Source organism: Labrus mixtus, chromosome 11 (assembly GCF_963584025.1).
Source record: "Labrus mixtus chromosome 11, fLabMix1.1, whole genome shotgun sequence".
NCBI lineage: Eukaryota > Metazoa > Chordata > Actinopteri > Labriformes > Labridae > Labrus > Labrus mixtus.
The window spans coordinates 14,957,957-14,973,421 of record NC_083622.1 but is presented as its reverse complement, the minus strand read 5'-3'; the positions used below and the strand labels follow the sequence as shown (position 1 = coordinate 14,973,421).

At 38.9% G+C, this 15,465-nt stretch overlaps 3 protein-coding genes across 3 annotated transcripts in view; 1 reads left to right on the top strand and 2 right to left on the bottom strand.

Moving 5' to 3' along the window:
- The window catches only part of tmem145 (transmembrane protein 145), a 41,677-nt gene extending 37,405 nt beyond the window's left edge, over positions 1-4,272 (top strand). The window contains exon 15 of the mRNA XM_061050238.1: positions 2,748-4,272. Coding sequence (XP_060906221.1) covers positions 2,748-3,002 — 255 coding nt within the window. The 3' untranslated portion in view covers positions 3,003-4,272. The remainder of the gene's footprint in view (positions 1-2,747) is intronic.
- Positions 4,273-6,529: 2,257 nt separating this feature from the next.
- Positions 6,530-11,601, bottom strand: mrpl17 (mitochondrial ribosomal protein L17). The gene is made up of 3 exons (XM_061050249.1): positions 11,218-11,601; positions 8,393-8,461; positions 6,530-8,283 (listed from the first exon to the last, which is right to left on the bottom strand). The coding sequence occupies exons 1-3, from the start codon at positions 11,389-11,391 to the stop codon at positions 8,029-8,031; spliced, it is 498 nt and encodes a 165-aa protein (XP_060906232.1). The 5' UTR covers positions 11,392-11,601; the 3' UTR covers positions 6,530-8,028.
- A 2,095-nt stretch (positions 11,602-13,696) lies between these two features.
- Positions 13,697-15,164, bottom strand: LOC132983781 (trypsin-1-like). The gene is made up of 6 exons (XM_061050247.1): positions 15,017-15,164; positions 14,773-14,923; positions 14,420-14,670; positions 14,189-14,325; positions 13,978-14,079; positions 13,697-13,879 (listed from the first exon to the last, which is right to left on the bottom strand). The coding sequence occupies exons 1-6, from the start codon at positions 15,054-15,056 to the stop codon at positions 13,832-13,834; spliced, it is 729 nt and encodes a 242-aa protein (XP_060906230.1). The 5' UTR covers positions 15,057-15,164; the 3' UTR covers positions 13,697-13,831.
- Between the last annotated feature and the right edge of the window lie 301 nt (positions 15,165-15,465).

Sequence of the window (15,465 nt, the reverse complement as noted above, 5' to 3'; positions counted from 1 at the left end):
CCACGTCCACTTATTTATAATAAAATATCCTGACTAGACTATTATCTGCTGCTCTCACACTTGAATTACCTTGAATGCTTGCCGCCATATTACCAGGAGGCATGGCAGGAACATTTTGGATAAAGTAAAAGTAAAGATTTTGTGCCTTGGCTTTTGGCTCTGCCTGAGAGTTGGCTTTTATTCCTTTCATTATCCCTTTACCCCCCCTCCCCCCTCCTGTCTTTACACTTTTTACTTTTTATGTCCTGCTGTTTTTACATTGGTCTGTGTTTTTATTGGTTTTAGTTAGGTTTGATTGTAAAGCACTTTGGTCAGCTTTTGTTGTTGTTAAATGAGGTTTTATCGTGTTTTTGGAAGCTAGCTTGAGCAAAAAAAAAATAAGTTAAAGAGATGTTATGGCTAGATTTCCAAGGAAACTAGGTCACAGGTTTCCTTGCTCATCAGGAGCTATTGACTGCACCTGTGATGTTCTCCCTCACCTGGTGGCTGATGACAATCAGCTGGACTGGGAGGCTATAAAGGGAGGCTTAAGTTTACCTGATCAGTTGGTTGTGTGTATCCAGAGAGTCAACGCCATCAGTTGGCTTTCTGAGTGTTCATTTTTGACTGACGATCTCAGTTGTGTGTGTTTTTCTTTCGGGCTCCTTATGTTTGTCTGTCACTTCGATAGAATTAGTGGGTGCTTTGAAAGGCTATGTTCTTTCACCTTGAAGAAACCCAAGGCCTCCTTATGTGGTACCTGTTTGTAAAAGATGCATTGTTTCGTTAGTTCCCCAACTTCCGAGCTTAGTCCTTCAAGATTTTGTTTTCTAGGGGGGAACGAAACAGAGGTGAAAACAGATTATTCATTCACGTCTATTTAATCTTCCCAATTTATTAACACATGAAGTAAATGAAAGTGTGAAGGCATCAGAATTAGACTTCTGGCACATTCACAGTATATGTGTCTATAGTCACTTTAAACATCCCCAAACCATTTAGCAGTGTTTGATTTATGAAATTAGATTTCTCTAAGTGGAACTCCTTTTTGATGCTTTTAAAATGAAAACCTCTGCGTCAAAGCTAGCTTGAAATGAACCACAGTCTTATGTGAAACAAGAGGAGTCAGATTAAAAGCCTCAGTGTCACACTGAGGTTTGAAAGGAGACATGATTTCGAGGACCATTGCTGTCTCTTCCTGTAGGCTTTTTGACCATGAGCAAAGCACAACTTAACACATGCCCTGATATGAAAACACACGGGGAATACATTTTTTTTGTTGACAAGACCAGATGATGGTGTCCTGTTAGCTGTGATGATTTGTCTATGTTGGGGGGACTTTCAAAACTGCACTTTTACATACTGCATAAAAATGAGTGACAGAAGATGTGCTCTGAATCTATGACTTTACACACAAAACATGCAGACATTAGCAAAAAATATTTTACATGAAAAGAGAAACCTTAATGCCTGGTGCAGAGATGACAAAATACATAGAATCTTAAAGTCATGACAGGAAAAGTGTGCAGCACCTTTAAGATAAAGAGACAACCTGTAGTTTATGATATTAAAGGAAATTCAAACTCAAAGAAACTGAAAGTAGTCATTGTAATGTAGCCCACAAGAAGTAAAAGTTCAGTAGAGAAATGAAGCAGTTTTTCAATTTACATTGGGGAATGTTTGCGGATAAAGAAAGTTGGTTCACTTGTTGCTGTGGTGTAAAGAAAACAAATGAATTGTCTGACTTCCTTTAGGCCAGTGTTCAAAGAAGTTATGTGCTTTGTTCCTCAGGTTCTTGTTCGAAATCTAGCACGAAAAATTGCTGCGCTTGCTGCAGACATCTAATTACACTGTGAGACTCTGGCTGCTAACAGTACAATTAAACAACATGATTTTCTACTTGGCCTTTAGTCTTTATAAGCCCGTTATCAGGGTGGGCATTAAGAGTTTCCCTTTTCTGTTGCTTAATAAAACACACTGTCTCTCCTTTGTTTAAGTGAAAGAAATGTAGTAGTAGATAATTACTTTCAGTGACACAGTAAATCTCCATGACCAGGATTCAGGGGGAAACCAATTCAGCGGGGTGTTATGTTTAAGTCTTTATGTTTTGCAGTATTTGGCCTGAAGCAAGATGAGGTGTCGTCCAGAAAACCTTTTACAGATAAAAACAACTTCTCCCTTCGTGCCACAAATGTGGGCAAGCTTTTAAAATAGTATAAAACAGTGTATTCAGTACAACATGATCCAAGCTGGAGGAACTTAAATCAGCCTCTGTAGACTGAAGAAACTTTGTAAAATGTTCTGATGAGGCTGTTATTACTAAAAACCAAACTAAACACCTTACTCAAACATTGGGTTTCAATCTGACCAAAAGTCCTATTAATCAATTTAGGAAAATAGTCATTTTTATAACACTGGAATGTGCATCAAATATTATATTTGGCTGTGTACATGTATTTAGTTGTAAAAATCTACCTTCATAATTTTCCAGCAATATCTGCCAGGGTCTACCATCATCAGGTTCCATGATCTAAAGTTTGTGGAAAGTTAAGTAAGTGAACTAGAGGTCAGGAAACCTAGTACAGGTGTCATTTTACCCAGCCTGTAACAGCAACATAGCATCGGTGAGTTGTATTGGAAACTGTCCAAATGTGATGTATATGTATGGTGTTACTGATACAGTGTCTGACCCATATGACACTTCTGTGACCTCCATCCAGAGGATTAGAAAGGTCAAAAGTTCAAAACCCCCATCTTCTGTCCTCCAGGACCCAGTAAAGACGGTGGAGGAGACGGTGGCCCGTAAAGGACCTGAGGTACCGAGGAACAGCGAGCAGAAGATTATCACCACAGCAGCAGACCTGACGTCGATACTGCCCCCACCTCCACCTCCGATACCCCCACGCCTGGCCACACGCTCGCCACCCCTACCACCCCGTCTCCCTTCCTTTACAGAGTATTTCAGCATGCAGAGCGGCGGAGGAGGAGGAGGGGGAGGAGGGGGGTTTGGAACAAAGGCATGAGACTGAGACAGAGAGTTGGGATGGCACGACGAGAACAGACTGGATGAATGCCATTAAAAGTAAAGTAAACGTCAGAGTGGAAATCAAGGTTTTTCTGTTTAAGACAAAAGAGACGGCCAAAAAAAAAAAGTTTGGATGGAAGACAAAGAGAAATCATCAGAAAAGTGATTCTCTAAATGGTCCCTTTTCAACCTGTGAATGAAAATAACCCTGAAGGATGTCAGCGGAGATGGAAATGTCTGTAAGATAGGAGTGCTGAGCTTGTTAAATAGTAAAGAAGCAATAAATATTTAATATTGACCAGTAAAAGGCACACAGGGAGAAAGACGACAAAGTGGATGTAGCCAGAGCAATAGAATGATATCTGTGCACGGTGCGGAAACGAACAAAATCCTTGAAATGCTGTTATTCAAACATTCATGAGGCATTGATGGTATGCCTGGAAGAGTTTGTAAATAGCTTAAACAGGAGCTTCTACTCTATATAGTTTTATTTTAAAAAAAGAAGGAAAAAAAAGGAAACCTTTTTCATGATTTTTTCCCCACATTATTAAATTCCAGTCGGTGCTGTGAACATCAGAAGAATCTCATGCCATTATGTTTATGTAAAAAAAAAAAAACATTTTTGGAAATGTTTGACACATTTTGATAAACCATAGATATTTACTCTCAATGGAGTTTGTTGGATGAATTCATACTCTTCTATTTCTACTTCATTGCAGCTGGTTATTCTGGATTGATATGCTGATGTGTAAATGTAAAATGTCACGTTTACTGTGGGCACTCGTAAAACACGCATGTTTGTATTGTATATCTCGTCCAACAAACTGATCTATGTACTCCATGTGACCATTCAATATTGGCTTATTGTGTCTATTGAAATCTATACCTTTGTATGTACATACAAAAGGCTTCAGTCGATTTTTCAATTGGACAAATTCCATTTAAAACCTTGTCGAGCTGTCAAAGTCAATCTTAAACCAGTATTATATGATATTGGTTTTGGTTGAATTTTTACCAGAGTCCAGAATATGCCTGCTTTAAAATGTCATTTCTGTGTATGTAGACGTTGGTGAATGTATTGATGCAATACAGCACAAGGACAGGGGTGATTTTCAAGTTACTGGAACACTACAATATAACACTGAATATTTGTCCTTTCTCTTTTAGGGCTCTCAACTGCAACACATCCATGATATAAGAGCAGGAGGCTGCATTTCTGAAAATACTACTAACTTTATCCTCACCCCTGTCTACTACCTGAAACCTGAGTATTTGTTGGTCTAATCTTATTGTTAAAAGCTAAACAAATATAAATAGTTTCATATTCCCTGACATTGAGCTAAAAAGAAGAAGAAAAAAAAAAAGCCTTGTAGATGAACTGTGAAAATGGCAACACAACTGTACATTTTGTCTGTCCTGCATGGAGCACTTTAATGTTCCTGGTCTTAGTCTGTTTATTCGTGATGATGTCACTTTTATACGACTGCTTTGAAACCAGTATTCACACCAGATGCATAAGCCTGTAAATACAGTCTGAAAATGACCACTAGCTGCCCGGACATTTGAAGGAACGCATCATGCTTAGCCAACTTAAATGAATATTGAAAATAAGTTGATGATAAGTCATGTAAGAGTGTCATCGAAACAGAGTTTATCACCAGCTGTCTACAACTGCAATTCAGAGACTAAAAATATCAGTGAAAGGAAAAATAACAAAAATCACCTGTTTCATCTGCATCATTCACTGGATTAGTAGAAGTGGTACTCGTCTAATTGACTATATTCACATATAACCTCTAATGTCACACTCTAATTGGGAAGCTCATATGCTGTTATAATGTTGTCCTTCTATTTCTCGTTATCCAACATAAAACCACGTTAGCTACCATCAGAAAAAAGCTAACCTTAGCATCCAGCCAATCTAGCTAGTAATACCATTAGCAAGGAAGTAAACATCATGTTGACGTTAATCTATGAAAGTATTGAATGATACAAGAGGAATGGGATGAATTTGTCACTAACGCTGATGTTGGGGCGCTGTTAGCCTGCGGTTATGTTGTGCGCCCAATGTATGGAGGCTATAGTCCCCGTGGCAACGATTAGCTGTTTTCTGATGGTGGTATCAGTGGTTTAGAAATAATATTTGTTAATACATGATGAAGCATAAATTTCTATAATTTTGTCTCGGTTAACATTGGACCTAATACTGTCTGGTATTAAGTTAAAACATCTTAAGTGAAGCCCATCAGCTACTATTAGACAAAAGTGTATCTAAGCTTTCAGCTATTTGCTACCAAACATTACGATTGGCTAGGAAGGGGCTGAATGCCAACCCTGCTTTTTAAAGTCTTCAATGATTAAATAGGAATGTTATAAAATCCTAGCTAGCGCTTATGTTTGCTGAGAAATGGTGGAATGCTAATATTAGCTGCCCTCTTATTGTAGCTTATCTGATTTTAAATGTTTTAGCTGAAACACGGTCTTGATTTAGTCTTTGTAGGTACTTATCAATTTGGAGTTGGTTATGTCCATCTTTCAGCCTCCCAATAAATGTGAAAAAAGTGACGACACAGCAGAGTACAACATTACAACAGCATTGGAGCTCCCCACCCTGTGGATGATGTCAAAGGAAAATAGCCGCTGAATACTCCACTTATTCATCAGTGACGATCTTGCTGTAATGGAGAACTTTAAGATGTTAGGATTGTGGTGTGTAACTTGTACAGGTGTAGTCAAAGGTGTAACGTGAAACAGAATGATCCTTGAATTGCAGTATAAATCATTATTGTGGATCACGTGTGGTTAATATTAGGCATATATGCCATTTTGTCTGCTGTTGCCTATTGTTACGGTTGTCATGATTTGACTGAATAGAGGGCTGGGTGACTCGGCTAACAGACACGACTACTGATACTGCATCACTGCTTAAAACTTGTGTGTATATTGACACAACAACGGGACTGAGAGACGCAGGGGAGAGAAGTTGAAGAAAAGAGATTATGTATGCATGACAGAAAACAGCACAGCTTTTAGGCGACTCAGATCTGGTTAAGAGCACATCTCTCAAGCACTGTTCAAATGCATTTTAATGGTGTCAAATGACAATTCTAAATATGCTGTACATATGACTTTTTGCCAAAATAATAAAAAATTCTGGTTTTATTAGAGGCCTTGTGTGTGTGTTTGTGTTATTTGGCAGTGTTTTTTGCTTTCGAGACAGGAAGAGGGCACGTGTCCAGAGGAGTCGGTGTAATATCCATAAATCATATTTAGTGTGTTCTCATTACAAGAGTTCATTAAAGTAAAACACCACGGGACACAGTCCAGGCTGGTCACAATCTGATGTAGGCTAGCCTCATTATTTCACAGCGACTGCCAGTATCCCCTCTCTGACTGCTGAAGTGCAGAGTCGCAACACACTTCTGTATTAACAGCAACGTTTGTAAATGGATTTGGTCTCGCTGTCACAGCGGTCTAAGAAGAGGAAAAAAGTCAAACATTTTAGCCTTACATGATTTGTAACAATTTGAGTTCAGGATTTAATTTATGTCAGAATTATTCTTTTATATCATTTTTCCATTCACACAGAATTAAACTTCATACATTTTTCAGTGAGAAACCTGTACCACTGATAAGGCTTTGAATAACAGTACATAAATATATTGATATAACCCTAATGATATAAATTAAAATATTTCCTTGTACAAAAAATCAATACACATCGATAGATTCAACAAACATAACGATGTATTTAATATACATTTCCTCATGCTTTTTAGGAGTGAGTTTTTGAAACTTGATCCAAACAACAAAGACTTCGGATGATTTGGTATTTGCTGCAAAATGAGACCTCACATCATGAAGTGCAACTTAAATTTGTTTAATGAACCCTTTCATAAGTACAAGAAGAGACCACTGCTGTTGTGTGTAAGCCAGCATCATGGGGACAACACAACAACCTGCTGAAGTGTTTGAAGTAGGACCCGACCGATATGCGATATTTGGGCCTGATACCGATATTAGGGAGAGAAAAAAATCAGATACCGATATATCCACCAATATCTCTCTTAGATCAATCTGCCATCTTTATAGATATACACATTTATTGCCTTGATCCCTTAAATGCAGTAATCCCACGTGTGGAAAAGATATAGCATAAAAACAAGATGGTCACTTAACTGGAAAGTAACTGCATATGTACGTGCATCACTGCGAGACACTCTGGAGCAGGGGTCTCCAACCTTTTTTCATCTGAGAGCTACTTTAAAAAAATGAAAGTGACCATGGGCTACTTGCATCAAATCGCTTGCATTTATTTACATAGCTCAGCTGAATTAATCTACTGTTTGTACATGTGTGAAATTGCAATAAGCCAATGCTTATCAATGATCTTAAATTCACATCAATGTCCAAGAAAACATTAGTACTTCATACTTGTTTTTATGGGCCAAATATATGAATAGTGGGAAGAGGTGCATTTACCGTCGTCAGATTTTATTTTTATTTTTAACACAGTCGGTCAACCTATAGGCGAGCTACTGAAAACCTGCCCGCGAGCTACCTGTTGGGAGACCCCTGCTCTGGAGAGTGATAATGCTTGTTGTAATCCATATAGCACTCTACTGGTATAAGAGAACTGCAAGTGTACTCGAATGATACTCAAATTAAATGCTATTTGACTGGTGAATAAATCTAGTAATAAAGGCGCACATCAGCGATAAAATTAGCCGCTGCAGATAGTCGATATTATCGGCTGGTCGGGCTCTCGTATAAAGGAAAGAGACAACGATCTTTTACTTCTGTTATAAAGAAATATTTATTAATACATTAATAATCACGAATGTCCTTGAACAGAAATATTCCTCGACTCCGAGCCCTGGAAATGGAACTGTTCTTTTTGGTGTAGATATGCATGTGTCTCTATAAGCTGCACTGTGCAGCATCTGCATGTGACTCTTCAAAAGCATCTCAGCAGCACAACCATCAGTCTGCAGCTCACTGATCCAACGTCAGGCTTCTTCTCATTAAGCTTTGGATGCCAACTGTTGTGCCCTCTCCTCTCTGTAGCCTTTGAGCAGCTGGTTGATGAGAGTGAGTTTGTTCTCCTTTTTCACAGGATAGAGAGGAGGGAAAGGGTTGCCTTTGTATTCCAGGACGGCCATCTTGGCTTTGTCCAGGTTCTGTCTGTTCGGGATGTGAGCCATCCTCGTGTAGCCATTTGCCTGAGTCTCAAACCGTGGAGCAAGGACCTTGAACAGCTTTGGGACTAGATCCTTCTCCTGACATGAGGGAGCAGAATCAACTATAAATAAACTCCCAGCAACTATTTGAAATTCAGAGGCAGGCAGCATGAAACTTCACACAGTTGGGAGAGCAGCAGATACGTACCGTGAGCCAAAAGCTCGCCATTTTCATCGCCTTCTCATCAGTGTCTCCCTTTTTGGCGTAGTCAACCAGCTGGTAGAAATGGAACAAGAATACACAAACAGTGAGAACTAGTGTGTGTGGGGATGATGATTTATGTTAGTCTTTAAATCAAATAATCTGGGTGAGTGTGTGTTGTGGGACTTAACCTTCCTCAAGTTACAATCTTTATCAGTTTGTATGTTGCACACATTTATAAAAATGATTAAACCTATCACAAGGTTTGTTGTGTTTTAATCACATGTTTTACTCTTTTTGTGTAAATATTGAATATGTTTAAAGCAGGGGTGGGCAACTGGCGGCCCCCATCAACCCTCAACGTGGCCCTCAGGTCAATTTTTACATATCAATTAATTGGAAAAATTAAGAAAACATGACAAAATCTGCCATGAAATCATGAAAACCAGAAATGATCACTGGTATATGTTGAGTAAAATTTGAGACATAATTGACTGTAATCGTTTTTTGTATACTACAATTTGGCCCTCTGGCAGTGAGAATTTAATGAATGTGGCCCTTGCTGTGAACGAAGTCGCCCCTCCCTGGTTTAAAGGGACACATTTTTGTGTATTCATCAATCAGTAGTATTTTATCATTTGTAACATTTTCATCTGAGAGGACTTCCAGGAAAACAAAAGGCTAACAATGAATCTACAGCAGACGTCACTACGACTAAAACAAAGACAAGAGAATAAGTTACATCTCGGCCTCTGCTTCACCTGTATGATGGTAGGTAATGACGGGAGCCACATTCCTTCCTTTTACTACATCTTGTCTCTGAGAGATGTGTTTGTTTTTTTCTGCAGTTGCCTCAATCATCACAAAACACAGATCAAAGCTGAACATTGAAAATGAAGTCAGAGTGTCAGCTTCACCCCAGACCTGAGAAGATCTGTAGCACAAAACAAGACCACACTGGGGCGGCTGTGGCTCAGTTTGTAGAGTCGTCGCCTCTCATCCGGAAGGTCGAGGGTTCAATCCCCAGCTGGGCAACATTTATTTATTTGTTTGTTTGTTTGTTTGTTTATTTAACATGGACATACAGTAACATTGGCGCTGTACCATTTAACCATGCACAAGTTCCAGATGCACTGCACTTAGTGTTTATAGCAAAACGCTAATTTGCAACACCTGTCGACGGGAGGCTTTTAGAAACAACAGAGATAAAGATAAAAAGGGTAAGAAAAAGAAAAGAGTTCAGTTATAAATACAGGGCAGTTATGAATGCAACAGGGATAAAATACAGTTACAGAGAGAAAAATATACGAGCTCATGTGCGTTTAGGTGTGAGAACAATGTTGTTTCTCCTTCAGCCATGATTTAATACCTTTGTTAAAAACATTTAAACTGTGTCACATTTTCAGTTCAGTGGGTAAACCGTTCCATAGATTAGCTCCAACAACAGAGAAGGCTGATTGTCCAAATGAGGTTTTTCGCATTGGAATGCAACAGTCACCGCTTACTGAAGCGCGTGTGTTGATTCGACTTGAATCCTGACGTCTCGTTACAAATTCATCAAACAGAGAAGGTTGCCAGACCATGCAGACGTTTAAACATTCATTTGAGGTTGCAGTAGCTAATGAAGGTTTCAAAGCTAAACATATTGTGCACCTCTAATACACGACAATGGTGCCATCTTATCGTTTTTTTGTCCATGATTTTTAATGACTGGTTATATAGGGATATGATTGTCCGACAAGACGTATTTATGCTCATATCTTAATCTCCTCTTGTGTTTTAACTTGGTAATTTCTTATCTTACTTACTTTGTCTATTTATGTTACATATTTATATTTACTTTGTATTTTTATTAATATTATAGTTTTGGGGTTTTTGATCCTTTAACCACTTGTTTCTATTTCTTTTACTTCTCTTACCTTCTTATTGCTGTTATCTTTTGATTTGCTTTCATCTCTTTTAGTTTCTTACATCTTTTTAAATCTTTGGCCCTCTTGGTCTCAGCTCGTGTTGTTGGGTTCTTGTGTTTCCTGGGTTCTTATAATGGTTCTTGTGATGGTCGGGTTATTTATGTCTGTTGGGTATCGTGCACTTTGGGTTCTTTTCTGTTGAATTGTATTTAATTATTCTTAGTATTTTGCATTTGTTTGTTGTTTCTGTTCTTCTGTGTTTGCTTTAGTTTGTTCTTGTTTTTGCTGTTTGTCAAAGCACTTTGTAAACCTGTGTTTTTAAAAGGTGCTATATAAATAAAGTTATTATAAATATTATTATTACTACTTAACCCTGAATTGCTGGAGCTGCTTCAGTGGTGGTGTATGAATGGGATTAGTTACTTCTGATGGATGATACTACATAGCGATCACTACCATCAGTGTGTGAATGTGTAGGTGTGACCTGCGGTGTAAAAGCGCTTTGAGTAGTCGGAAAACTAGAAAAGCGCTGTATAAACTCAAGTCCATTTACCATTTACTAGTCAAACTATTGCAGGTCTGGAAGTATACATCTTGAAAAAGATTGGGTTCATGACGACATGAAAAAGTTGTTGTCCCACATTATAGGCCAAATAAAACTTTGAAAATGATCATGTCTGTGTTTAAACATTGCTTTTTTTAAATGCATAATGTACATAACTAAAAATAGATGTATTTAAATAGTTAAATATTATCAAGCCACTGAGGTTTAAATAATTATAGTCTTAATTATTGACTATTTCAATTTTTAGGACAAAACCTTCAACAAGTATTTAGTTGCTGATACTTTGTCTTAACAACATTAAATAATTTATCTTGTATAATAGTGTTGCATTAGCTTTGTGTTAGCAGCTTCTTTACCTTTTCAGCGTAGAAACGGACTTCGTCTGCTCGTGCATACGTGGTTTCTATCCTCTCGTGCCGGACCAGTCCTGTCAAAATGTTCCGAAGCATGTTGATTCGGGACTGCGGACCCAGACCCATCTTCCGGGCCACCCGGCCGTGGGAGATCAACATCGCCAACGTGAGACGCATCTTGTCCGGTCAGATTCGCCTGCGAGAGTCCCCGAAAATAAAACACCGGGAAACAGATAACGTACACGTAAAGGCTGCAAGTTATGGTGACCTTTCTCCGCAGAGTTCAACTCAAACTACGGCAGTCACCTCGGAATAAGAGCAAACTCTGAGGTCGGTTATGTCAATGCGGAGTTAATGGGGATTGTCATTGCTGGTGTTTCGTCAAATGTGTCCGACGCAACAAAGGCAAAGGCAGTAAGTTCCGCTAAACTACCCCCACGGTCAGACACGTTAAAAACAAGAGCAGAAATATTTGGAAAAAAAGACATTATAAGAGATCTTGTGTATGTATGTTTTTATCTGTTTTCTAATGGACTCCCGAGTCTGTCAATAAATGACGATGATACTGCTATATGTTAACGTAGTCAAAAATAGGTTTATCTGCTTATAACATGTCTACACTCATGCACTTTAACTTATGTCAATACTGTCCATTTACAACTCTGTTTTTGCACATTTACATTTAATCTTTCATATTTAATTTACAACCATTTACAACTCTGTTTTTACACATTTACATTCAATCTTCCATATTTAATCTTCCAAGTTAAAACTAGTAATGCTTAGTTAAATCCTGGTTGTATATATTCACGTTCTTAGTTTTGACATCTTTTAGTGCTTATTTACTTTGTATTTAATATTATATTGTGTTTAGATTTGCAAACATTGTGTTTTTTACTCATATTGTGTGTTGGATAACCTGCTGCTGTAACGCCACCATTTTCCAGTTTGGGATCAATAAAGTAATTCTATTCTATTTTATTCTATTATAGGTTTCAGGGTTTATTAAGATGTAGTGCATCAAGTTTAATTCACAAGCACAGTTTCCTGGATGCAGTGTTTCACAGTAGAATCAGCTGAAGGAGAAGTATTGAGCTGGCAGTAAATGGTGATGGTACTTTGCAGCCAGTCTGCAAAAATGCAGATATGATGCAAGAGAGAGGGAAATATAGATTAGGCATATTGAAAACTTTCTGTCACACCAGGTCTAAGAGCATTTCTATTTCAAGAAAGAGGAGGAACTCATTGTTATGGAGATTGGATTTCTTCTACCTTGGCATAGACACCAGGATGGTTCTTTCTTCACAACCAAGAACCCAGGGCATGACACCCTGCAGTCTACTGAGACCTCCAGTCACCCTGAGAGGTGGAAAGCAAGAAAACAGTGATCCGAGGAAGTAATGGGGTTTTAAATAGTTTCTGAGGATAATATGAGATACAGACCTGGAAGGAGTCTTTGCCTCCTCGGTTAGGAGACGTAACACTTCTCGTTAGACAGGATGGGGATATTTGAATTGACAAAAACAATATGTTTTGTATGTCCTTAGCTTCTTTGCTGTTTTTCTGAAGATTATTTACAGTCTATGGATGATCCTCACTCCTCCCAGGAACAGAGAAAATAACATAGACTTGGCTGGTTTGTTGGTTGGTCGATTGATGGTAAATCAAGATGCAGAAACTTGACCCATGTTGGATTTTCATCCGCTATATTAACTAACTGTGCAGACATATCCCCTGGTGACCCAATAACTTTGCCATACAACTACAATTCAGCCAAAACAGGGCTTTTATGTTTTTAAAGTAGCCTGGTTTCAATTTGTCTCAAAATGTACACGTTGAATGAAATGTTCTGGCCTGCTTTGATTACACAGCATGTTTTGTGCAGACTATAATGATTATCCTGACCTTGGCTCGGCCCTGGATGCAGGTCCAGGTGAGCTTTTCTCACAGAGTCAGTCAATCTGACATCTACTACTAAAAACTGCAGGGAAATCACTCCTACGCTACGTAGAGCTGCTGCTTTAAAAAGATAGAGATTAAATATGATCTCCCTCTCTTTTTATTTCATTTAAATTTATCTCAGCAATTTAATTAATATACTATACGTGGGGAAATGAGAAAGTGTAATACTTTTACATACATTTTTTATTAAATTACAACAGAACATCAGGTCAAACACAGTTGCATAAAATGGCTGGAATAAACTTTCCCAATCAGTAGAATATTAATTAAAATATTTACAGTACTGTATTCCAGTATGAGTATATTTTATTCATCTTAAAGGGACAGGATCTCTGTCTAGTCTGTTCTGATAGTTGTATCTTTCCCAGGCTTAATTCACTCAAGCAAGCCTTTTTAAGAATTCATTTTTTTCATAATCATAAACCTTCATATTCCTCAGCAGCATGTTAAATGGCACGTCTTTCATTTAACCAGTTTAAACTTAAGACAGGTTAAGAAAAGAACTGAAAGGAAAAACAACTTTTGACTTTTTGTTTTAATACTTTATTGACTCAGATGGAAAGTAGCTGCACATTTTTCAAACCTCTACAATAACATTGGGGTTAGAATGATCGAAGACAGGCAGCTGAGTAAGATGAACGTCACATGATCAGACTTAGTTGCTGGCCATGGTGCTCTCCAGCCAGTCGTTGAAGAGGCAGACCTACAAACAGAGACAGAACAAGGTTTTAGCACAGCAGCTTCAGTGATAACTCATTACTGGGCACTTATGCATATTATGAAGAGATATTTTAGGTTTACCTTGGCGTAGACACCGGGGTGATCTCTCTCGGCACATCCGTAGCCCCAGGACACAACACCCTGCAGCTGACCGTTGCACACGACGGGGCCACCAGAGTCACCCTGAGAACAGAGAGTGAAGGATTTCAAAGGTTTAATAAACCTTAAAAGGCCAAACAAGACAATTCACATAGTTATTCCTGTATTTCTTTCTGAACATTAAATGACATACCTGGCAAGAGTCCTTGCCTCCCTCCAGGTATCCAGCGCAGAACATGGCTTCAGTGATCATGCCGGGGTAAGAGTTATCACAATCCCTGTCGGACAGGATGGGGATGTTCAAGCACTGCAGCTTGTCGCTGTCAGCACCTGAGAATCAACAGAGAAATGCAGAGATCAAAATGGAGCTACAATGCATTACAGACCTACAGATTAAGAAGTCAATGCAGCATTAGTTACTCACTGGAGCTCATGGTGTTGCCCCAGCCGGAGACTTTGCACATGGTGCCAGCGGGGGCACAGCTGGTGGGCAGAGCCACAGGCTTCACGTACTGGTTGAGGGTGGCGGAGTTGCTCAGCTTGATCAGCATGACGTCGTTGTTGATGTTGTAGGAGCTGTACCTGGGGTGGCGGATGACGCGGGAGGAGCTGATGAACTGCTCGGTTCCCTCGTTGACCCTGATGTGGTGCTCTCCAAGACGAACCTGAACACGACTAAAAAAGAAAGAAAAGTGTGGGATTAGAAAAAAGCACACAGAAATCATTATAAATAATGAAGCTGCAAACACCTGAAGAAAACATGAGGACTGTACTTACGACTTGTAGCAGTGAGCAGCAGACACAACCCAGTCCTTGTTGACCAGAGAGCCTCCACAGAAGTGGTAGCCAGACTGCAGAGAGACCTGATGGGGCTGGGAGTGGGGGGTGCATTCATACCCTCCGACGATCTTGTCGTCGTCGATGGCGACTGAAAACAGACAGGATGCAAACAACCAAGATTACTTTTTTCAGATTTCAGTGATTAGAACTAGTTGATAGAAGCAGAAGATTGGGTTCTTACAAGCGGCTCCGATGAGCAGAACAAAGACCAGAGACCTCATGGTTGCTGAATGATCTTGTGGATGAGGGACTTTGGTTGGAGTTCTGGTTTATATATGATTGTTCCTCTTCTGAGACACACCCGAAAGGTTATTTTGGACCAATCAGGAAGATCCTGAAAAAAACATTTTGGTCCTGGAAAAGTAAACATTTGCCTAGCTGTGGGATGGTGCACTGATACACTGCATGTGTTAATCTTTATCAGTCTGTTTCAAGGAGCATGGAAAATGTTTTTGATTAATATTTTGCATTCAATGAAAAATCATTTTTCACATGACATGTACTTGCTGATTAGATGCATAATGCATGTTTGTCAAAACTACAATTATTCTTTGCATTACATACTCTGCAACTATTTCTTAACAAATCATGCATTGTGTACTTTCATGTAGGCAAAGACGTGCTTTCAAC